This window comes from Entelurus aequoreus, linkage group LG07 (assembly GCF_033978785.1).
Source record: "Entelurus aequoreus isolate RoL-2023_Sb linkage group LG07, RoL_Eaeq_v1.1, whole genome shotgun sequence".
Classification (NCBI taxonomy): domain Eukaryota; kingdom Metazoa; phylum Chordata; class Actinopteri; order Syngnathiformes; family Syngnathidae; genus Entelurus; species Entelurus aequoreus.
The window spans coordinates 31817910-31841697 of NC_084737.1; the positions used below are offsets into that span (position 1 = coordinate 31817910).

Consider the following 23788-nt stretch of genomic DNA (forward strand, 5'->3'; position numbering starts at 1 on the left):
AATCGCAATGATGCATAATTCAAACATGAGCTTATAATGTCAATACAACTGGTTTGATTACATTTCGCCAGCAGCTGTCTATGCCTCTGCAAAGTTTACCCGAGTGAGAATAAGAAACAAGAACACAGTCTCAAATTTTTAAGTTTATTAGTTGTACAATTATGAAAAATAATCATTAAAAAAAGGAAGCCCAATATTATGTACAATCTTTTTTTTTCCTGAAGTGAGGTCCCTCTTGTGTGCCACTCAGCCTCTTTAAATCACAGGACATCAAGATATGTTTCCTTTATAAGACATAGTCCTTTTAATCTCTTTTGACAAAAGTCAAAAATTACATACATACATATACATATATAATGTATAGAGAGCTATAAAAGCAAAAATCATTCAAGTATCAAAATAAAGACAGCTAGATTCATGTACAATATCATCAGATTCGTCCCAAAATATGGATCCCGATCCTCAGTGATGTGCAAAGGCAGAATTGGACCAGGCTGAGGCTGAAAAATGCTGACACCAGCGCGTTAAAGAGCGTGTACCGTACGTTTCATCCTACTGCTCGTACCAAATACAGTAGAAACCAAGCAAGTGTTAATCAACACGCCCTGACTGTACCCATCTACACATCAGCTGACCAGCCAGTACCATGACAGTCTACAAGCTGGGAGAAAAAGCTGCTTTCTGTTTCGTGTTTGTTCCGCAGCTAAAATAAAAGCTAAAAAAAAAGAAGTAGCAGATCCCGCATGGCAGGTTTGGTGAATAATCTTGTGTAGATTTACCGAACAGAGGAGCAGGAAGACAGTTTAAGTTCCTGCATTAGGACAATTATCCTACCAACCAAATACAAAAATAACATTGAAAAGTTTAAATGCAAAATCTGCACCCTGTTATATCACTAGTCTGTGTAGTGTTGTTTGTTGGAATCGTAGTTTGGCTGAATTAAGGAATCACTCCGTGCAAGATTGTTTATCACAGTTAAATATGCTGAGATGAATTTTGGAGCTTTTTGACAAAACACAAATGCCACCTCGATGGACACCTCTAGGAGAAAGCATTTCTCAGAAAATGTGTGCTACGCGACATCTCTGATGGACAGGATACGGGAGTGAGGTCACACCAGCAACCACCCCTACGCACGCACCTTTCCTGACTGTGGCGGTCCACCATTTTTTCCTCCTACCCGTCATGCAATAGGTTTGTCCTTTTTGTGTTCAGCTGAAGGGAGAGGACACATGCACACACACAACAGTGAGGTTAAAATAAAGGAAGTGGACATGGACACAGTGATATATTCCCATTTGCAAGAACAAGTGGGGATGTTTTCCAAAATAAAGCCAGAGCAGGGCACACTTTGGGTGTTAGTGAAAGTGCTTTGATGCTAACTTTGTCAGCGTATCACAGTGTTTTGGGATATGTGCCTCCTTTGGACTTGAACAAGCGGTTGACAACGAAACAGAAAGCGGCCGCGACAAGCCTGCTGATGCACAGACGCATCACAACACAGCTTGCCATAGAGGTGCAGGATGCGTGCAGCGTCTCGGCGTCAGGAGCGAAAAGCCTCAAAGCGGTCGTCGCCTAACAGAGCAGGAAAAGCACCGACAAAAAAAAGGGCTTATCACCAAGAGTCAACAGTGAGATGTTGACCAGGGGGGAAAGAAGGTGACATATTGCAGAGAGAGTTCAGGGAGCAGACGTGGTAAACAGAGGCGACGATGGTGAACACTAGCTGGAAGAGGATTAGAGCTACAAGTGTGCAAGAGAAGATTCTGGACAGAGCGGCGGCAGGCGGAGTCGCAGTGAAAGGCACGCAGGGGAGGGGAGGAAGGTGAAGGAGAGCATGTGAGACCAGGCCAAGGGTGAAGAAGATGGGGGTGTAGGAGGGGTCCACTCAGAAAATGGTGGTCTCGTACTTAGTGCTGATTGTTCGCTTGGGTTCCTTGGGGTCCACAAACCAAGTGGCGCCACTCTGGGGCTGTGACTCTCCATCCTGTTCCAAAAGGTCCGCCTAGAATCATAGAAGAGTTAAAAAAAATAAAGTAAATATGCAGCTAGGGCGCTCAATTTCACAGTACTGCTTTTAGTACGCACACAGTGGATTGACCCACCAAGGTTAGATGGCACAGGCCTGAGATATATATTTTTTACAAGACAATATGCGCAGTATTTGCCCCTAAGGGGTACACTCCAAACAACCATTGACAGGCCAGGAAAGTGCAACATACAACATTTAATAGGAATGTGCCAATCCATCGGCCACTGTTCGGTATCAGCCAGTTTCTTGAAAAAGTATGTGATCTCCATTGACGATTATTGCCGATCACAAACGCTGATCCCATCTGGCAATTTAATTTTAGTTCTCCGGCTGACAAGCTAAAAACCTAATTGTTTATCTCCATACACAGTGTGGAGATGCTCCCCTGAGGTAATAATAATAATCACCTCCAATAAAGTAAATGTCTTAATAACCTAAGTATCATTATCAAGTATCGATCCTTAAATTGGTAGTGTCGACACCATGGTAAATATCAGTATATGATCAACACTAGCATGATTAGATCAATATTCTCATTTTCTTAAAATATTTTTTTCCATTGTCTTTGTTAAAGTCTACAAATTCAGACAATAAGTACCTGGACACAGAAGGACTCTTGACTTTGTTTTGCTCATACAATTTAATGTGATAAATGAGAATAAGGAACAAGTAAAACATATTGTGCTGTTTAACTGTCAACAACACTAACCATAAATAAATAGAAAAATGTACAGTTAAAACATGTGATTAGTATTGGTATCGGTCGCTCACTCATACACGATCGGAATGAGCGACATAACACCCTGATTTGAACATCCCTAACATCTAATCATCTCAGCATCCAATCAACTGAAATACAAAGACAACACTTGTTTTTGCTCCCATTTTTTATGAGCTGAACTAAAATATCTAAACGCGTGTTATGTCCACAAAAGGCCATTTTTCTCAAAAATTGTTGCACAGTTTTCATTTCATTTCATTCATGTTTATTTCGAATATATAGACAAAACAAAAACAACACATTTTGAAAAAACCCAACAAAAAAGCCATTCAAGAATGAATAACAAAAACAATAATAATAATAGTAATAATAAAAAGCAAAAGAAACAAGAAATGAAAATAAACATTAATGTAAACGTATCCGAAAAGGAGTGAGAAGAAGTAAAAACTTATGTACTCCCACCCCTCTTATTACTTACTGTATATTTAATAATAATAATAATAGTATATAAAAATGTTATGTCATATAAATACATATACATATATAGGTATGTACACATATATATATATATATATATATATATATATATATATATATATATATATATATATATATATATATATATATATATATATATATATATATATATCTACAACACACATTTAACAAGTAACTATGAATGTGACACAACAGCGTGCATACATATTATACATATACATACACATACAAACCTACTGACTCTTAGTGCAGTTCACTATATCCTGTGAACAATATATTTTTGTACATTCTTTTAAAAACATTGATGCTTGGACTTTGCTTATGTACTTCGCTCAGATTGTTCCACAACTTGACACCTGTGATGGAAATGCGAAAACTTTTCATGGTGGAATTTCTCATCTGAATTTTAAAATTGAGTTCTCTCCTCAAACTATGCACCCCCTCACGTTCACTAAACATGTTTTGAATGTTCAGTGGTAACAAATGGTTCCTAGCCCTGTAGTTATTGCTGTTTGATATGAGACAATGTCGGTGAATTTTAATAATTTAGACTGTAGAAATAGTGCATTGGTGTGTTCCAGATAGCCGACCTTGTGAATGGTCCTTACTGCTCTTTTTTGTAAAATGATTAGTGACTGTAACGAACTTTTGTAATTGTTACCCCAGACTTCAGTACAGTAGTTTAAGTATGGCAAGACTAAAGAACAGTAGAGAGTGTGGAGTGACTTATGATCCAGAACCTGCTTTGCTTTGTTTATGACTGCTATACTTCTTGCTACTTTGTATTTTACATGTGTAATATGTGCTTTCCAGCTGAGCTTGTCGTCAATTGTTACACCAAGGAATTTGATTTTGTGCACTTGCTCAATAGCCACCCCATCAATTTCTATATTTAACTGTGTGTTTAACCTGAACCTGCCAAAGAACATAAACTTGGTCTTGCTCACATTCAAAGGTAATTTGTTCCAGTCAAACCATAATTTCAGTTTATACAACTCTTCATTTATGTTCTTTTGTAATGTATCTCGATCATCACCAGAGCAAAATACATTAGTGTCATCTGCGAAAAGTACCATAGACAGCAACTTGGATACTTGGCAAATATCATTTATGTACAGTATAAAAAGTTTTGGTCCCAATACTGACCCCTGGGGGACTCCACAAGCAATGTCCAAGCAATTTGAGCTATGGTTTCCCAGCTTCACAAACTGTTTCCGTCTGTCCAAATAGCTTTTTATCCAGTCTATTGCCATACCTCTTATACCAATTTTCTCCAGTTTATTAATTAATATATTGTGATTGATAATGTCAAAAGCTTTTCTGAGGTCAATGAAGATGCCAATTGCATATTGATGATTATCAATTGCGTCTGTGATTTTTTCAATGGGTTCCATTAATGCCTGAGAAGTTGATCTTTTAGTTCTAAAACCATATTGACTTTCTGAGAGTACATTATATTTTTCCAGGAATTAATCTAATCTGCTATTAAATAGTTTCTCCAATATTTTTGAAAATTGAGGCAGTAGTGAGACAGGTCTGTAGTTTGTGAAGAGGTGTTTGCTCCCATTTTTATACAGTGGAATGACCTTTGCTATTTTCATTTGATTTGGAAATGAACCGGTTTGAAACGATAAATTGCATATGTGAGTAAGTGGCTTAGAAATCCCCTCAATGACCAGTTTGACCAATGACATGTCAATATCATTAAAATCTGTTGATTGTTTATTTTTACAGTTTTTTTAATATGTCCAATATTTCCTTCTCTTCGACTCTCTCAAGGAACATTGAGCATGGATTTCTCTTCACCAGATCCCCCATATGCTCTCCTTCCACCCCTCGATCCATAATTTTACTCTCTAGATCAGGGCCTACTTTAACAAAAAAGTGATTGAAGCGATCCGCCACCTCCTCCATATTGTAATTTTCAATATCATCTTCTTTGAAATATTTAGGTAAGCTGTTTTGTTTGACACCATCTCTTATTATACTGTTTAATATGTTCCATACCCCTTTTATATTATCTTTATTACGCTCTAGTTTATTCTTGTAGTATTCTTTCTTACTTATTCTTATAATACTGATTAACTTATTTTTATATTTTTTATATTTATCCTCAGCTTCTTTGGTTCTCTGTCTAATAAAATTCCTGTATAATGCATTTTTCTTTTTACAAGCATTTTGCAAACCTTTCGTTAACCATGGACAGTTATCATATGCTCTTGTTTTGTTGTATTCTTTGATTGGACAATGTTTATCATACTTTGACTTAAATATTTCCAAAAATATATTATAAACACTGTCCACATCTTTTTCATTATAAATCATATCCCAGTTCAGTGATACTAGATCCTGTATTAACATATTAATTGATTTTTCTGTCTTTATTCGCCTAAATATTTTTTGTTTACCTGTCCTATTCTTATAAACATAATCAATAACCGTAAATACCGGCAGGTGGTCGGTAATATCGCAGACTAATAACCCACTTATTTTGTTATCTTTTACATTGGTAAATATGTTGTCTATGAGAGTGGCACTGTGAGATGTGATTTTACTGGGTCTAGTGATTGAAGGAAGTAGGCACATACTGTGTATTGTATTTATAAAATCCTCTGTGCTTTTATGATTGCTATGTTTCAATATATCTATATTAGTATCTCCACATATAAATATATTTTTATTACCTATTCCCATCCAGTCCTTAAAAGTATCAATACTTGAATCGGGCGCCCTGTATACACAACTTAGCATATTTTTTTTGTTTTCCATGCAGATCTCAATTGTAATGCATTCGAGAAGGTTATCAACCACCTGTGACATAGCCTCTACAATCTTGAAATTGAAATTTGTATCCACATAAATTGCTACTCCTCCTCCACCCTTGTTAATTCTGTTTTTATAAGTAAGTTCATAGCCATCCATCTCAAAGTCCATTCCCCTTTCCTTGTTGAACCAAGTTTCAGATATTGCTATGATATTGAATGGTTGTGAGAATGAGTACAAATAGTTCTTAATGGATTTAAAGCTTGTATATAGACTTCTACTATTAATGTGAATAATAGATAACTTCCCATCTGCTTTGATGTTGTGATTATACTGTTCAGTAGTGTAGTATTTACAAGAGTTATTAATGTTGGAAAATAAATTTATATCTGGGTCAATGTCCAGTTTCAAGTCCAGTGTGTTGTGCTCATAGTGATCCAATGTGTTAAATTCAGTAAATTGTTCATAGTCCATTATCCGCTGATTTAGATGACTGTCGTCACCCATTGTAGCGAAAGTCATATTGTTGTGTGACATGGTGTGTTGTTACCTTAGTTCAGTTAGACCAGAATGCCAGTCCCTTTGGCTCTTCCCTACTGGTACTTGTCTAACTCCTCCATGCTTCTGATGAGTACCACTTTTGCATTCATTCCGTTCAACTTCACAAAGATCTTGCAACTTGTGGTCCAAGTATTCTGTATTTTCCCCTGCTTCCTGAGGTGGCGTGCCTTTTTTGCAATGTCTGCGTTGTGCTTCGTTAAGTGCTCGTTCAGAAAGATGTTTGAGCCCTTTAACTTTCTCCCCTGGCTCAGTAGTGCGGTCTTGTGCTTTCGGTTTTCAAACCTTAGGATGACAGCTGGTTTGTCATTGCTGTCGTTGTTTCTCCTGGGCAGGGTATGGCAAGCCTCGATGGTGTTACAGTACAGTGTGATTCCTTTGGACTGTAGAAAGGTAGCCACTTGTTGCTCCGTTAAGATATCCAGCTCACCGTCGGCGACACCGCTCGCCCCCGCGTTGTTACCGGCGGTCACCGCTCGGTAACAACCGCTTTATGTGGAGACCCGATACAATCACATCATTTATCCTGCTGTATTGCTCCAAAGCTTGGACCCTGCTCTCCAAAAAGTCGAGTCGTTTGTCCTTCTCGGCGTTCTGGATCCGCAGCGTCTTCACTTCCGCAACCAGCTCCATGATCGTTTTCTGCTGTTTACTCACAACAGACATCTCCTCCGTCAGAAAGTCAAGCGACTTTCTAATTTCGTCGATGTCCTCCTTGTTCTTCTTGGTTCCCATGTTGATTACCACTCGGACACTGGCTTAGAGACGAGCCACCCGAGGGTAACACGTTAGCAGTGTTTGTAGCAAAAGTTTAGCAGCTCGGTAGCTTGTTGTAAAAAGTAGTAGCCTTGTGTAGGCAAAGTCCACACAAACTACACTAGTCCAGTACACTCACTTGACCATGCATTGGCGTTTCCAAAGCACAATATCCAATTGTAGAAACAGGAAAAAAAATGGTTAAACTGAGAAATCCGCAAGGATGCTCTGCTTGATGGATATTGTTAGGAACTGGAACATATACGCTGATCCAGAGCATCTTAAACATGCTCAATGGGCAATACTCAGCGTGTTCGCGGAGTATGCTGTCCATGCAAAACCTGGGATGTTTTTAGTTTACGATCCTTGCAACACGAGGCCGTACATTATCATGCTGCTACATGAGGTGATGGCCGTAGATGAACGGCACAGCAATGGACTTTGGGATCTTGTCATTGTATCTAGGGATGGGAATCATTTGCTAATTTTGTTAACAATTCCTTTATCGATTCCTTTGGGCAAGCATGATGTCACCACGAACTGCGCAGATCAGTGGCACAAACGCTGGAGAGTTATTCATGAGAAAGGATGACAACAGAGCAACTTGCAAAGTGGATATTTCACCAAAGGGAGGAATTACTAGCAGAAACATTATCACACATAGCATGTGATAACTTGAAATGAATGACGTGTTTTCCCTTTCCTCCAAGCTGGAAGTGAATCTGCATTAGCAACAGTGGCGTCAGCACATGGTCGGCTGTTAAACCTGCAGATAACTAACACTGCTTGTGACAATTAAGCCTGTTAGTGCCTCACCGGTTATTAATTGTAAACAATGCAATACATGACGAGACAGCGTCCAACTGGTTCAGAGGCTGCACGTCTCCTTGTTGTCTGACAAGTGTTTTTCACTGCGTAATTAGTAAGAAAGATTGTGTATGCTTCTTGAAAAAGCAAATACCTGTATGCTTATTTTTCTGCAAAATGTTTTTTTTTCATAGTTGATGGTTGCAAAATTGCACTATTATTTTGGACTTGTCTTGTGGTCAGCTCATATATTATATAAAAAATATTTAAATTTATATTTGAAATTGTTTTAACATGTTACAGAAAATTCTTGTGTAACTGTCATTTGTCACATATTAGATGTGACAAATATACAGTATATTGGTTCATGTGTATTTTGTTAATTATTACAGTAGAATATTTATTTTAATGTTGTAACGATTTGTTTTAACAATGATTTGATTCAGAATTTGTGATTGCCGATACAATTCACGGACGATATACATTTTCTTAGAACGATACGATCCAAAACCATTCAGCAAGATGTAATCGATTCAGTAACTTTATAGCAAAAACAAATCAACCAGTGTGACTGTGAAATAAATACTGGATACTGAACATTGCAGGTGAAGTGTCCTGTATTCCTGTTATTTCATGTAGGGGAATTATGTATAAATGAGCTATGAATACAAACAAGCAAGTAAACAATTAATGGCCAATGCATTCACATCTTATTTGTATAATATGCAACCAACACTTCAGGTTGAATTAACAAGAGGAAAGCTTTCCTGCTTACATTTTTAACATTCAAGCATTTTTTAATAAAAGTACAGTAACCAACATGTTAAGAGTAGAATTACCTGCTAAATAAAGTCCCCTAATCCGGTCATACAGTATCTGTCCTCAGGACAGCATCCCAGGTGTGCGGAATCATGTATGCCCCCTCATCCCTGTTGATGGTGTTGGCCCCTCGCTTTCTAATTTCCATAGCTTCCTTGATCCATCCCTTCTATTTCTTTCTTTCTGATTAAATTACTTATCCTTGTTATCGCTTAATGTTGTGTTCCAGAAGTTGGTTCGTCGTCGTAACTTGCCCCACTGTCACTTCCATTGTGTCTTTTATGTCCTTTTTTACTTAAAGTTGAGTTGTGGCTTTATATTATTGTTGTGTCCTTTGTCTTTGTTGTGGCTTTTGCAATCATGCTGGAGCTAAAAAATTTTTTGTTATGACTTTTCTCAATTACCGTAAGTATCCGCCATTTTTGTTTTGATGACCCCACACATGGGCAGACAGACTTAACGTTTAGCATCCTTATCATTAAAAGTGCTAAACTTCATATAAAGTCTGCATTGTTAAATTCAATGTTTTCCTTTTTCTAGTATCTATAAAATAGTATGTTGTTTCTAAAATGCTGTAGAAAAGGGTAAAAGCTAAAGACAATACAAACACTCACAATATGACTGATAGAATGCTAAACATATTATGACAGAACACCTCAAAAAACTTTACAGCCTTTTCGCTGAATAATATAATGTACATGAATATAGTAATAGTAGTGACAATGTGGGATTTGTAATATTAACTATGCACGATAATCCACTATATTAACATATAAATGTCTCCCCTCTTTACTTCTCAGATTCAAGATAGATCTTTTTCAATAAATCAAAACGCAACAAACACGGCGAAGCATGAATGCAAATGACAAAAAACACCCACAGATCCATAAAATAATAATCCATATAATATCACTTTTCTGCAGAACAGAACTTTTGTTGTAGAAATCTGCTTCCGTGTCCCTCCCTGACACACACGTCTCAAGATGGCTGCTGTAAACAAACCATGCCCACTCTGCTTCTTGCCTCGTCTGCTTGTGGAGCTGCGGTGATGTAGATTACCGTAATAATCCGTATATCACTAAAAAGCGCAGGTTCCAACCGAAGGAATACTCTTTATAGTTAAAGACTTTAGGTAATTTGAAAAATGCACTGCACATCGTATTGGCGGGTCCAGTTTTGATTATAAAGGTTTAAAAATAATAATTTGGGGGCCTTTTTAAAAAAAAAACATTTTTTGTAATAAAAAAAATACAATCATGTGTGCTTACGGACTGTATCCCTGCAGACTGTATTGATCTATATTGATATATAATGTAGGAACCACAAATATTAATAACAGAAAGAAACAACCCTTTTGTGCGAATGAATGTGGGGGAGGGAGGTTTTTTGGGTTGGTGCACTAATTGGAAGTGAATCTTGTGTTTTTTATGTTGATTTAATAAAAATAAAAAATAAAAATATATATATATATATATATTTTAATTTCTTGTGCGGCCCGGTACCGATCCATCCATGGACCGGTACCGGGCCGTGGTCCGGTGGTTGGGGACAACTGGTGTACAGTATGTGTGTTTGCGAGAATGGCAACGTGTTGGCTGAGTGACGTCAGTGAGTGAGTGGACGAGTATAGAGAGAGTGAGTGGACGAGTAAAGAGAGAGTGAGAGGATGAGTAAAGAGAGAGTGAGAGTGAGAAAGAGAGAGAGAGAAAGAGAGAGAGAGAGAGAGAGAGAGAGAGAGAGAGAGAGAGAGAGAGAGAGAGAGAGAGAGAGAGAGAGAGAGAGAGAGAGAGAGAGAGAGAGAGAGAGCATGCATTGCGCAGTCGAGTGATGAGCGGGTCCGGTTGTGTCCTGTAAAACTAAAAATAAAGCAACCCGATTGTCACGAATCGGTGACCTCGTCATTCTGACCGGAAAGTGGAGCTTAGCAGACCCAGTGCTGGGTAAAGTGAAGTGTTTTACCCCCGACGAAAATATCCACCCTGGAAGGAATGTCTGCACTGTGTTCCTCAACTACGGTCTGCATGGTAGCCGAACAGCAGGACAGGTGTAACAACTACATTATTACTTGTAACTATTTAAACTCCTTGTGCAGATCTGAATGCTTATTATTTAAATGTTTACCTAAGTTTGAAGTAACGACTGCCTAAGTCGACATAAAATTTGAGAGCCGGAAAAAAAATCTATCCAGTTATTTCAAAATTGAGTAGCGTGAAACGACAACAGCAACGTTTAGTTGGTTACACAGCATAAAAACGTGCACACAGTGATTTCCTGTTATGTGCAAAAGTAAGCTTCTAATACGGCTGTATTAATCTTGATTCTACCACAGCAAATAAAAAAATACACCAATTTTTTTTTTTTTTTCTAATTTAGATTGTTAGCCACCGGAAGACAGATTTGCACATGTAAGAAAGCGGCATTGTCATCGTTGCCATAGAGCTACCACAGTAGCTCTGTTAGATGTGAGTATAAACTATCATATGAAAACATATTAATCTAAATAAAAATATGCACCAATGGAGGAAGTAAATGTGCAAGCAGTTGCTAATTTCGATTTCAGTTATGTCAACAACTGCTTATGTTGTTGTCAGTCAGGCGTCGACACAAATGGGTTCTAATTAGCGTTTACTAAATAATTGACAACAAGTTATTTTCTACACTAAAACGTCAACTCACCCCTAATTTGCGAACACTGCTTCGTGGTCTGGGCACAGGTCGACTGGACTTGGTATCGATGACGTCTGAAGGAGTACCCACTGGGAGGTTCTGGTGTTGTTTGGTCCTCTGGGCCTGCAGGGCCAGCTGATAAGCCACCTCAAACGCTTGGCCCAGTGTCAGTATGATCTCATAGGTTAGGTTCTAAGAGAAGGTAATCACAGTACAATCGGAAATAGCAAATAAGGGTCCCATAACAAAATATATTGCAAAAGATAATGATCATTAATATATATATAATTATAGGTCGTGTCAATCCTGTTAACAACTCACTAAAGGATGTTAAACACAAATATTTTCTAAATCTTATGATGTTTTATCTTTTACAGACCCTAAACATAAAGACACAAAATCAGACATTGAGCAGTTTTGATCTTTGTGTGCGTGATGTGCTACAATGGTATCAACACAGTACAGCACACATATGAAGATTTTCAGGAGCCAGACTCTGGTACTTACATGAAGAAACGCAATTTAAAGGGGGGGGGGGGTGCTTATCAAACTCAATATAAATAGCATCAATACAATGGTGGGTATGGGTATCGACTCAGTACTGGTGTGGTAGGATTGATACCTTTGTTGTAGTTTTTATTTTTTTACGTCCAGTAAATTACTTGATTTTCCTCACAGAGTTTATGCGACTGCAGCGTCTCTTCTAATCTGTCAGTGCAAAGAGCGATATCTGTGTGTCATGTTAATTTTAGTGGTTTTGTTTGCATTTCAAAATCAGGATTTCTGTTACATTGTAATTTTGCAAAAGTGACTTTTGTGTGCTGTACAACTGAAAAGGGATAGTGAATACACTATCACATTGTTTTAAATTGTTGTATTTATTGATACAAATATTTTTATTTGCAGAACATTTTTCTTATGTTCTCATTATCATAATCAACTACCGTATATTTCGGACTATAAGGCGCACCGGATTGTAAGGCGCACTGTCGATGAACGGGTCTATGAAGGTCCATTTTCATACACAAGGCGTACTGGATTATAAGGCTCATTAAATGAGTCGTATTATGATTGTTTTTTTCTACATTTAAAACACATAATTGTGGTCTACATAACAATGTAATAGTGGTTCTTTGGTCAGTCTTTCACATAGATTGTTTTACAGATTGTGATGTGATGTCAAGTCGTTTTCTAAACGTCTCTTCAGGATGCGCCATTTGTTTCACGGGTCTTTTTTATGTGACTCGACTTCCACAGCGTCTTCTCCCCGTCATCTTTTGTTGTAGTTTTTAGCGCTTCCATAGAGAGTCTACTGACAGATTAAGTTAAAACTGTACGGTATTTTATAAAAGAAAAAGGCAACAGCGGCGGATGAATGCCCCACAAGAGGATAGAGAAAAAGAAGCAGCTTATTGATTACAATGGCAGACGCGCACACATTTTCGAGACTTTTGCAGAGCCAAAATAGACAACAGCAGGTACCAATATGGAAGAAAAGTTGGTTTTGCATAATAGGTCGAAACAAAACGCCACATGATATGTCTTCTAATAGGTTCTATTTTGGGGTCCTTATACACACAGCATAATAATACCTGCATGTTGAAGCACAGCTGACTACGGCAGCCATAATGCTCTGACAATCCATCAAGTAGTGCGTCTTCAAAGCTTACCAAAGTCATACTAAAACATTCTGACAGATTTTTGAGCGCTGTATGTAATGTTCTATATTCTCAATGAAACATCAAAGCTTTTGTCTTACCCCTACTTGCTAGAGTAATTTATTTAAAGGGCTTGGTCACAATTATCATTACACCATGTACCATATAAATTGGTTTGAGGTCCGCCGCACATGACAAAATAATTCATACACAAGGCGCACCGGGTTAAAAGGCGCACTGTCAATTTTTGAGAAAATAAAAGGATTTTAAGTGCACCTTATAGTCCGAAAAATACGGTAACTAAAGGCAAATTCACAAAATTATTCAATGATTATGACGTTTTGAAGTCAAAAAGTGTTTGTAGCAGTTTTGACGACACTGTCTTTATTAATTTGGTATCTGATCTGCACCAAAATTCACAGTACCACCACTAGAGGTCTATCAAAATGGAAGAAGAAGCTTCATAACAACCAACCAACAACAGGCAATATAGAAGAGAACATTTGAGAGGAGGGAATGATGTGTATGAATGACTATTTTTGAAAGAAAAATCTCCAAAATGACTAGAAAAAGTTATAAAGACAGCATAAACTTTAGACTCTACGAGCACGCTAATAATGAGTGCAATCTCAACAAAGTAGCTGCAATGCTTTTTTAACCTCCTAATTGGCTATTTTCCGTGCCACGTCACAATTCACGCAGCGATGACTTAGGAGGAATATGTGTTCCCAAAGACATGAAGAATTTTGGTCATAAATATTGAACATGTTTAGAATTGTTGGCCTTGACCCGTTTTGGAGCCAATTATAGGGATACATTCCCTCTTAACACACCTCAGACCACAAGACAATCTTATAAGGTAATTGGGCGTTTGCTGTCTTTGGTCGAAAGGGGAAAAATCGTAACATAAAGATCCTGATTGTGTAAGTTTTAAGGTTGAACTGGCTGAAACGAACCAAAAAATGAAAAAAGAGTGGATGTTCCCCAGTTTTACTGACTCCTTGAAACACTGGATGTCAAATACTGATGGACATCTTGATACACTCGCCTAGAGACCTTTTAGCTTCAGTGGAGCTGGACATTTTGAAACTTTGGAACCTTGTTGAGGCTATGACCACACTAACAAAATGCATGCCAGAAGAGGAAGGCCTTATCTCTTTGCACAAGGAGAGTGAGTTTCATTACCACATCGACAGTACTGAACACATGACAGTAGTGGTGGCTCGTCTGTAGGTCCTTTGTTATGTAGGCGAACGTGCACAAGTCCTCCGGGTCCTGGGCCGCACACGAAATGTTACGGATCTCGTGTTCAGCGATGATGTTCTGCACAAAGACAAACAGCTGGTCTTGGTGACACGTCATCTAATTTACTTTCTATTTGTAGTTATTGGAAGAAAGGATAAAAAAACTGACCTTGTTGGCTGCATCGATGAACTTCACACCCTTGTATGTGATAGAGAGGACAATAGTCGGGACCTTTCGCATTTGTTCTGTTGACCTCTGGAAGGGACAGCAAAAATATACATTGAAAAGACATATAGGAAAGGTATAGTTTTGTTAAAATGTAGGACATATTGCTTTTTACCACTCATCTTACAATACATGAAATATAAAATTGTCACTCACCCTCATTTTGGCACAAGCATCCTGAGTAGATTCAGTCCCCCGTAAGTCCTTTATGAGCATGGAACCCAGGTACTGCAAAGAGATTGCCACTATTGAGGTTTGATGCTTTTACGGTTGTAATTGTGAGCATGGAGACAATAACTCACACTGGCTTCATAAGCGCAGCACTCAAAGATGAGCTTCTCAGGCTGGTGGTGCCAGTTCTGGACCGGAGCATACGGTGCCGCCAGACTAGGCGGCCGAAGGGTCAGACGGGGTTCCCGACGCCTTTCCTGGATAAATAAAGAGATACATCTAACACAGTGCTTTTTATTGGAGGGGTAAAATGTCTATATACACACATGTGATCTGCGGCGCTCATTGCGATGTCGTTGGGTGACATCGTGGTCACTATCTGCTACTTTCTTCCTCACTTGTTCGCCTGCTGGTACAAGAGGATCCATGGAGTGGCTTGTGTAAGACTCCATCTGACCCAGAGAGGACGAGGACTGGGATGCAGGGAGGTCTTGGCACTGAAGACAAAGACATACAGTTTGTAGATACCAAAAATATATGATGACCCTTCGTCTAGTTTAAACAAACCACAGGAAGATAAACGAGTAAGCTCTTCCACTGTGCAGAAAATTGCATCATTGGTCAGGTGTGCTTCCCCTCACCCTGATCTGAGACAACCGAGGCGGTTTGATGGGAGGTTCCTCATAAGGCCTCTCGGCTAATGATGCAATTATGCGCTTTCTGTGACCAAGCAGGGTGATTTTAAGGACCTGGAGGAAAGAGCAGAAGAGCAGCACATTGAGAATTACAGAAACTGTAAACATTCTACGACGCTGCACGTGGTCTATTGGCTCAAAATTTATTTTAAAACACTTGTATTGGTTTTTAAAGTGCTTAATGGTTTTAGCCCTGTACATTTATGAGAATTTCTTTTAACATATTAAACCTCCTCAAACTTTCATATCACCAGGCAATATTTTTTTAACAATCCAGAAAGTCCAAACAAAAACTAACGGTGGAGCATATTTTCCAGACTATGCAACAGTCTGCCTGAGAATCTGAGGTTGGGCGCAAATGTTAATACTGTATTTTTAATTGTAATCTTAAAAAATATCTTCTTTTAATTCATTGATTGTATTTATTGTATTAATGTTATTTGTTTTACTTTATCTGTTGTTCTTATTTGATTTGATTTTAATTGTGAATGTGTGCCTGCTGTATCTTGTACAGTGGGACCTCGATTTACGAACCCCTCATTGTACGAACCACAGACCAGATAAAAAATCTGCTTTGGTGTACGAACCTTACCTCTGTGTACGAACATTTCATCCACCCATTGTGCCTGCAGGGCAGCCATTTTGTGCCTGGCTGCACATCAACTGTGGGCAGGCTGATTGATCTTCAGTGTTCATTCAATCAGGTATGCTACGTTATATGTTGTTTGAGTGTTTTTAGCCTTAGACAAAATTTTTCTAGTTTTGTAAGCTCAATATGAGTCCAAAAAAACAATAGACAAGAGATGTGTGGTTTGAAACATTCAGGAAGTATCCACAGTGCTGTCGATATTGCCACCCTGCTGCAGGCAAAGAAGTTTAACCAATGTAAAGTGGAATTTATTTTTCCCCCTGATCATTGTAGGGACCTGGCTATTAAATTTAAAGAGTTTTGTGATTTCAAACTGTTATAGCGCCACAGGGTTAATGACAGTGTGTCTGTGTGTTGGCAAAGCGACTGTGTAAGGAGGACTGCTCATCTGCTGCTGTTGTTTTTGGTTTTGTTTATAAGAGGATAGTTGATCCATCACCCTCTTGTTATGTTTGTTTGATAGACAATACTGTATTGCGCTTTAAAATTGTGGTCAAAGTGTACACATTTTTACTAAATATATACTTTTATCAAGGCTGGAACACATTATTCATGTTTACATTGTTTTTTTAATGTACAAATTTGCTTTAATGCACACACCTTTTTATTTAAAAACCCTGTTTAAACACTAATTAAATTTGTAAAGGTTCCACTTTATGTGTATAAAGTGCTGTTTGATAAAGTAAAGTTTGATTGATTTATTCATCGTAATTACCCACATTGACAATCTCCAGTTCCCAAAGATTCTTGACACAGTCCAGCGAGCGGTAACCACTGGTCAGGAAGTTGTGCAGGTATTCGTTCAGACCCAGATTGTCCAGCCAGGAGGAGAGGGAGTTGCTGCCATCACAGCCCAGCGCTTTGACCTGTGAGAAGAAAATAATACCCTCACAAATCTGAATAGTACCATGTAGAAAGGGGAAAAAAATTGATTTTTAGATGCATCACAATTTGGACATTGGCTTTTGTAAAATTGATTATTAAATGTCAATAATTGATTTATTTATTGTAAATAAAGTAATGCAGACAGTTTTAAAATTTGGATGACCGCAGCGAGCAACCTCACCAAGAGATCTGACCATCTCCTTTATTTTAGGGCACTTATGTTCCAGTTTTGCACATATTTCCATTGATTTAATAAATATAATGGGAATTTATTCAACTGCATGTTATTACAAATGCACTGTTTTTAAAAGTTGCAAGTGATTACGGCAATGCTTATTTAGTGAAACGGAAATACATGTAAAATGGCATCAATAATACATTTTTAATCGAGTTGTAGCTCCTGAATGGTAATCGTAATCGAATCGTGAGGTGCCCAAAGAGTCCCAGGTCTAGTACCATGACTATAGACGGGATTAGCACTGATCTCTCACCAAAGGTGGTCATTTTTAATGGTTTACCTTAGGTAAAGACCGTGCGGCATGCAGGATCTTCTTCCTATGCCCTGGGTCTGTGATTCCAATCTCTCGCAAGTCCTGGTCCTCCATGACATTGCTCCCCTGTAGGACAACACAAAAGAGCAAAGATGTGTACAGCAGTCACAACGTCAGCAGACTCCAAAAGCATGTGGAATTAAATATTTGCATATATTGCGACAGACGATCCCTGAGGTGAATTTAGAAAATGTAATCATGCAAATGTCTCTTCTCTCAAGACGCAGCGGGATGCTACTGTCTGCTCATTCTGGTTACTGATGATGTACAATTCATTTTTTTAGGAAAAAAATTGTTTATCACAATTGAGCAATATTTAGTTGGTGTCTGAATCTAAAACAAGTATGTTACAGACGTAACTATGGGCTTGTAAAACAACAGTAGACAATTGGCATTGAGTTTTACCGGTACTTTAAAAGCTATACCTAAATGTGTTTCATCATCCTCCCACACGTCTAAATAGAGTAATCTAAAACACGGTATGGATTGACTGCTGCTTTTGCCCTGGCAAACGCTGCAGGGATTGTATTGATCACAAGTGGCTTCAGAACTAACCACTCCACTGACACATGCCTTCTCTATCTGACCGACCACATCAAACATGAGGTGGACGCGGGCAAATACTGCGGCATGGTCATGCTGGACCTTCAGAAGGCCTTTGACACCGTTAACCACGCTATACTGTTGGATAAGCTCAGAGCAATCAGATTTAACAAAACCTCATGGAGCTGGATGCAATCTTACTTGGAGGGGAGGGAGCAGGTGGTAGAGGTGAACGGCACCGTGTCCCCCCCCCCCTCTCGGTGAGCTGTGGAGTCCCCCAAGGCAGTATATTGGGACCTTTACTGTTCCTAATATACATAAACGACATGTCACCGGCATGCGACTGTGAATTGTTTTTGTTTGCGGATGACTCTGCCTTGCTGGTATCTGACAAGGACAAGTCACAGGTGGAGAAAATCCTCAGTGCTGAGCTCTGTAGAACTTGCACCTGGCTCGCTGACAACAAGCTATCCATACACTTGGGTAAAACAGAATCCATCCTGTTTGGGTCCCACATCAAACTAAAGAAAGTCAATGACTTCACCATAAAAGTAGGTGACATTGTTATCACAAGGAAAGATGAGGTCACCTACCTAGGTTCCATTCTAGAGGCTAACCTTTCCTGTGATAAAATGGCAACCAAGGTAATCAAAAAGGTTAACCAACGAACAAGATTTCTCTACAGAATTTCCTCTCTGGTCAACAAAAGCACCTTGAGGATTCTGGCGGGAACTCTCGTTCAACCTTTTTTCGATTACGCATGCACCTCCTGGTACCCCAGCACCTCCAAAACCCTCAAATCTAAACTCCAAACATCTCAGAACAAGCTAGTCAGGTTACTTCTAGACCTCCACCCCAGATCCCACCTCACTCCTACCCACTTCTCTAAAGTGGGCTGGCTCAAGGTGGAGGACAGAGTTAAACAACTTGCACTGAGCCTAGTCTATAAAATCCGCTACACCTCCCTGATACCGAAGTACATGTCAAACTACTTCCTTAACGTAAATGACCGCCATAACCACAACACCAGGGGGAGCTCCACTAACCACGTTAAACCCAGATTCCGAACTAACAAAGGTCTTAACTCATTCTCTTTCTATGCCACATCAATGTGGAATGCGCTCCCAACAGGTACAAAAGAAAGGGCATCTCTATCCTCCTTCAAAACCGCAATAAAAGTTCACCTCCAGGCAGCTACAACCCTAAACTAACACCCTCCCCGGATTGCTAATAATCAAATGTAAACAATCAAATGCAGATACTTTTTCTTATGCCTTCTGATCGCTCTCTCTCTCTCTCTCTCTCTCTCTCTCTCTCTCTCTCTCTCTCTCTCTATGTCCACTACTTGATGTCCATATCCCCCCCCTCCACACCCCTGATTGTAAATAATGTAAATAATTCAATGTGATTATCTTGTGTGATGACTGTATTATGATGATAGTATATATGATAGTATATATCTGTATCATGAATCAATTTAAGTGGACCCCGGACTTAAACAAGTTGAAAAACTTATTCGGGTGTTACCATTTAGTGGTCAATTGTACGGAATATGTACTTCACTGTGCAACCTACTAATAAAAGTCTCAATCAATCAATCAATCAAGTAAATCTTACCCTTGCAGAAAAAGGTTGATACCTTCCTGGGACCCCAACCAGTAAGATAGGGGCTACTTCAATAGAATCCTAAATGACACAAGTGTGTGGGGCAGGCCTGACAATGTGAATTATGAGCCTCTTTGACTGCACACAGTATCACCTTTGAGACCGTGTAGCAGGTTGATGGATTGCCCCAAAACAGGATATTAATCAATGAGAAAGGCAATGCTCATGCGTCAAGGGAGCTGATGACTGTGTGCAGGATATCAAAACAATCGGATATGGAAAACTGTTGACAAAAGTCAGATGTAGAAAGTTAACAGGTTAGGTGTGGCTCAGTAGAAAGCTGCCCTCTTAGAAACATAACACCACGTTAGTATCTAATGCGGAACCGAATTGCTGCAAAGAGGATTTTGCTAAAATAAGAAAATAAGCTTGCAGAAAAATCCCTACAAGTTACACACGGTGACCTTTCCTGTTAAGATGGGCAACCCTTTCTTTGTCACCGACCTTAGGGTACATATATTTAGGATCTATTTCTATATGTGTATTTAAATTGTTCCCTTTAAACATTAAATTACTCCTATAAAAAACAAAAAACACTGGTGCTGGATGATTAAAAAACATCACAAAGCATCTCTAATGCTTTTGGAAAATGCTGCAGTAAACTGATAACATAAAGCCTGTTATCTTGGAAGGGCAAAGTGCTGATTGCTGCCTCAGTGGGAGAGGACTGAAACTATATGTGGAGCTGGATGGATAATAGCACTTTCACTAAGCATGGATCATTGCATTACTGTCCCATTGAAGATGAACTGATACAAGGCACTGGGTGTGGGGGGAATTTTAAGGGGAACTGCAGTTTTTTTTTCATTGTAATTTGTAATAATCGGCTTGTTCAAAGTGGCTAGCAATGCAGCTAATGAGATCAATCTATTCTGCTTGTGAATCACTTTGAAAATGCATCAAAACAACCACCGAAAAATACTTTATTTATGTTCCGTAACCTGTATAATAACCAAGCTGTAGCGACATTGTTATTGTAAGAGCGAACTCTGAGGAATGTTTTGCTAGCATAGTAACACATTGCCTTGCGACGGAATGCTACAGCATTGGCTGAAACTGAATGGCTTTTGAGTTTGTAATGGGCGACACAATGCCATAGGACATCAATCTGAACGAACTGAAAAACACGAAAAATCATATTACAGTATTAGTAAAGTATTAGCCCACATTTCATGTTTTGTTTGTACAGAGCCAGCTCAACAGTGTATGTACTGTAGTTGTAAAAACAACCATGATGTGCTGCATATATCATGATTCATGATTAATATTATAGTGATTCACTCAATGGACAGTTGTGTGTTTGGTCCAGATGGCCGGGGAAGATTTTTTGCGGTTTATTTTGGGTAAGCATGCCATTCATGTCGGCATAGCTTGGCTTAAGTTCCACATTTGCAGCGTCATGTCATGCCGACCTAACTTTTTCAGCTTACATCTGCTCCAATGTTTCACCTTCACCTCTTGCTTCCTTCTACAACCAATAGTTCATCCTCCGTAAATTCAACTTTAAATGGATAAAGTTGTGAATCCTCATTTGTCCAAAAATAGTCTGTTACCAAGTCTGCCAGGATTAGAACACACATGCGTTTGTTTCCGGAAGTAGAACACAAATTTATTTCCGCTGAGGAAGTTCCAGTATTCCTTAAAATGACCAAAATACGGTAAAACGTTGATAAAGGGTTTTGAAGTTGTTTTAGAGGGTTTTGAAGGCTACAAAGGTGACCCCATTAGCCGCATCTTGCAAGCGTTTTTTTTAAATCAAATTTAGAAGCTTAAAAAAAAAGGCATGTGTTCCTGTCACTTATAAGGATTGTGAACGATGAGCAAAATTCCATAAAAGTGCAGTTCCCCCTTTTAAGTCACCACAAATGGCTTGACAGTTTTAAACGCCAGTTACATACAAATAGCTTTCATGTGTTCATATCTTTTTTTTGCAATTTTCATTGTAAAATAGGCAAGAAAGATTAATTACAATGCACAGCTAATGTGGTGACACATTTCAATCCCATTCAATAAAAATCAATTAATATTACTTAGTAGTCTGAGAGGGAACGAACAGGAAATTGCAGGTTACAAATCTGTTTTGATTGTATAATGTTGACAAGTGAAAAACATATACTTTTTGGAAATTGCAATTTATAATTTGTTGCTCAAACACATGTGTTTATTATTTTAATATGCAATAATCACTGTTCAATGTTTTTATTTCTACAAATATCAAAACATAATATTTATGATAATAAAATAAAAACTAAGTATTTTCCTCCACTCAGTGATGTTTGTCAATAAACATGACACTTTATCTCAGATGTTGCTGTAATATGGGGCACTTTTAGATACATGTGGGGAGTGGAGATGTGGTTTGGAAAAATAGGATATGCAGCTTCCAAATCATTGGTTGCATGGGGATTTTAATGATCATTTTAGTTATGCAGCTGGATTAGTGACAACACAAGTATGCACAGTTCACCCTAAATCAGTCTTGCAAAGCTCCAAACCAATGTGGCTGTGGTTGTAAACCAAAATAATAAGCAGCAATGGGCGTGGTTTAGATTGTAAACAATTAATGGTTGCCTCTGAAGAGATTATTGTGGAGGCTTAAACAGGGGCAGCTTTATAAGAACTGTCTGATACACATTATTACACATAAAGGGTAAACTTCTCTAACACGTCTACTATTCTTCAAATAAAATACAAAGAGCTGCTTCATAATCAGCACAAATGAAGTATGCTGGCTGCTATAACAACAACAGATGGAAGGAGGCAAAAAATCAGCTTCACCTGTCGTTATTGTTTCCAGTATACACTGAACTACAAACAGCTTGAAGGGTTCACTTTTGATGCTAAATCACTCGTTGGAGGAGTTCCTTTGTATTATTTTGATGCCACTGCTACCAGTGCTGTTCTCGGCAAGCTGAGCTTTTAAAATGGAGACATTGTGATCAACTGCAAAGAAGGTCACTAAATAAGTTTTTGTATTGTAGGTCGCGACGACGTTTCCGCCTCACAGCTTTGCAAATATGTTGCAGTCTTGCAATGTCTGTAGTGTAAAATATTACCAAGAAAGCAACCAATTGACAGCAATGAGTAGTTTGAAACATTTAGGAAGTATCCAAAGCGTTGTCGACACTGCCCCCTGCCAATTAAATTCATAAATCAAGGTTCTACTGTACAGGGCGTTGTTACTTTCCAACACTGTTTATGACAATACAAACTAAAAACAGACACTCACCATGAAATGAAGATCGTCAAAACCATTGAGGAGCAGCTTGCTCTCGTACTGTGGCAGCCCCACCAGCTCCAGCCAGTCTCCCACGGGCTGCTCCAGCAGTCGGGCCGAGGCACCTGTTGACAGGGGAAAGCGCTTCAGGAGTGAGAAACCTATCAGCCGGTAGCAGCGGCACTCCGAGGATGACATGTGACATTGCCACATCATCCTCGGCCAGCACCAGCAACAACACGGCAGGGTAGACAGTGTCGTGTGTTGACAGGGTGCCAGCCTCCGCCAGACGGCGGATGCCAGACCACAATCACCAAAAACAAAGTGCAGTGCACCCCTTCTCAGGGGCAAAGGTGATTGTAAAAACGATAAGAGTTGGTTGACCACCATCTAGTAATTAGTCTTTGCCATGATACAGAGACAGAAACATGTGGAAAAGTTATTCTGTGCTCTTGTTTTGTTGGTGCAGAAGTTATTTGGAGACTTGTTGGCAGAAAAAGGCGGCACTTAGTTAGCGACAATGCACATTCACGATTTATGTAGATCCAACCTTTTCGACTCCTCACAGCAAAGTGTATGGAAACACCCAAGAAGTAAAAATACAGATTGAGAGCAGTACTAATTAAGAGAAGAAGAATACGTCCTGGTGTGAACAAGATTAGG

General features: G+C 38.8%; 1 protein-coding gene across 3 annotated transcripts in view; it reads right to left on the reverse strand.

Annotated features, from left to right (window-relative positions):
* Window positions 1-1586: 1586 nt before the first annotated feature.
* The window catches only part of LOC133653679 (ankyrin repeat and SAM domain-containing protein 1A-like), a 121703-nt gene continuing 99501 nt past the window's right edge, over window positions 1587-23788 (reverse strand). For all 3 annotated transcript variants that reach the window (XM_062053230.1, XM_062053229.1, XM_062053231.1), the window contains 11 exons: window positions 23138-23250; window positions 17668-17766; window positions 16984-17130; window positions 15562-15669; window positions 15247-15417; window positions 15052-15177; window positions 14906-14977; window positions 14693-14779; window positions 14465-14602; window positions 11631-11813; window positions 1587-2005 (listed from right to left, as the gene is read on the reverse strand). In XM_062053230.1, coding sequence (XP_061909214.1) covers window positions 1889-2005; window positions 11631-11813; window positions 14465-14602; window positions 14693-14779; window positions 14906-14977; window positions 15052-15177; window positions 15247-15417; window positions 15562-15669; window positions 16984-17130; window positions 17668-17766; window positions 23138-23250 — 1361 coding nt within the window. In that variant the 3' untranslated portion in view covers window positions 1587-1888. The remainder of the gene's footprint in view (window positions 2006-11630; window positions 11814-14464; window positions 14603-14692; window positions 14780-14905; window positions 14978-15051; window positions 15178-15246; window positions 15418-15561; window positions 15670-16983; window positions 17131-17667; window positions 17767-23137; window positions 23251-23788) is intronic.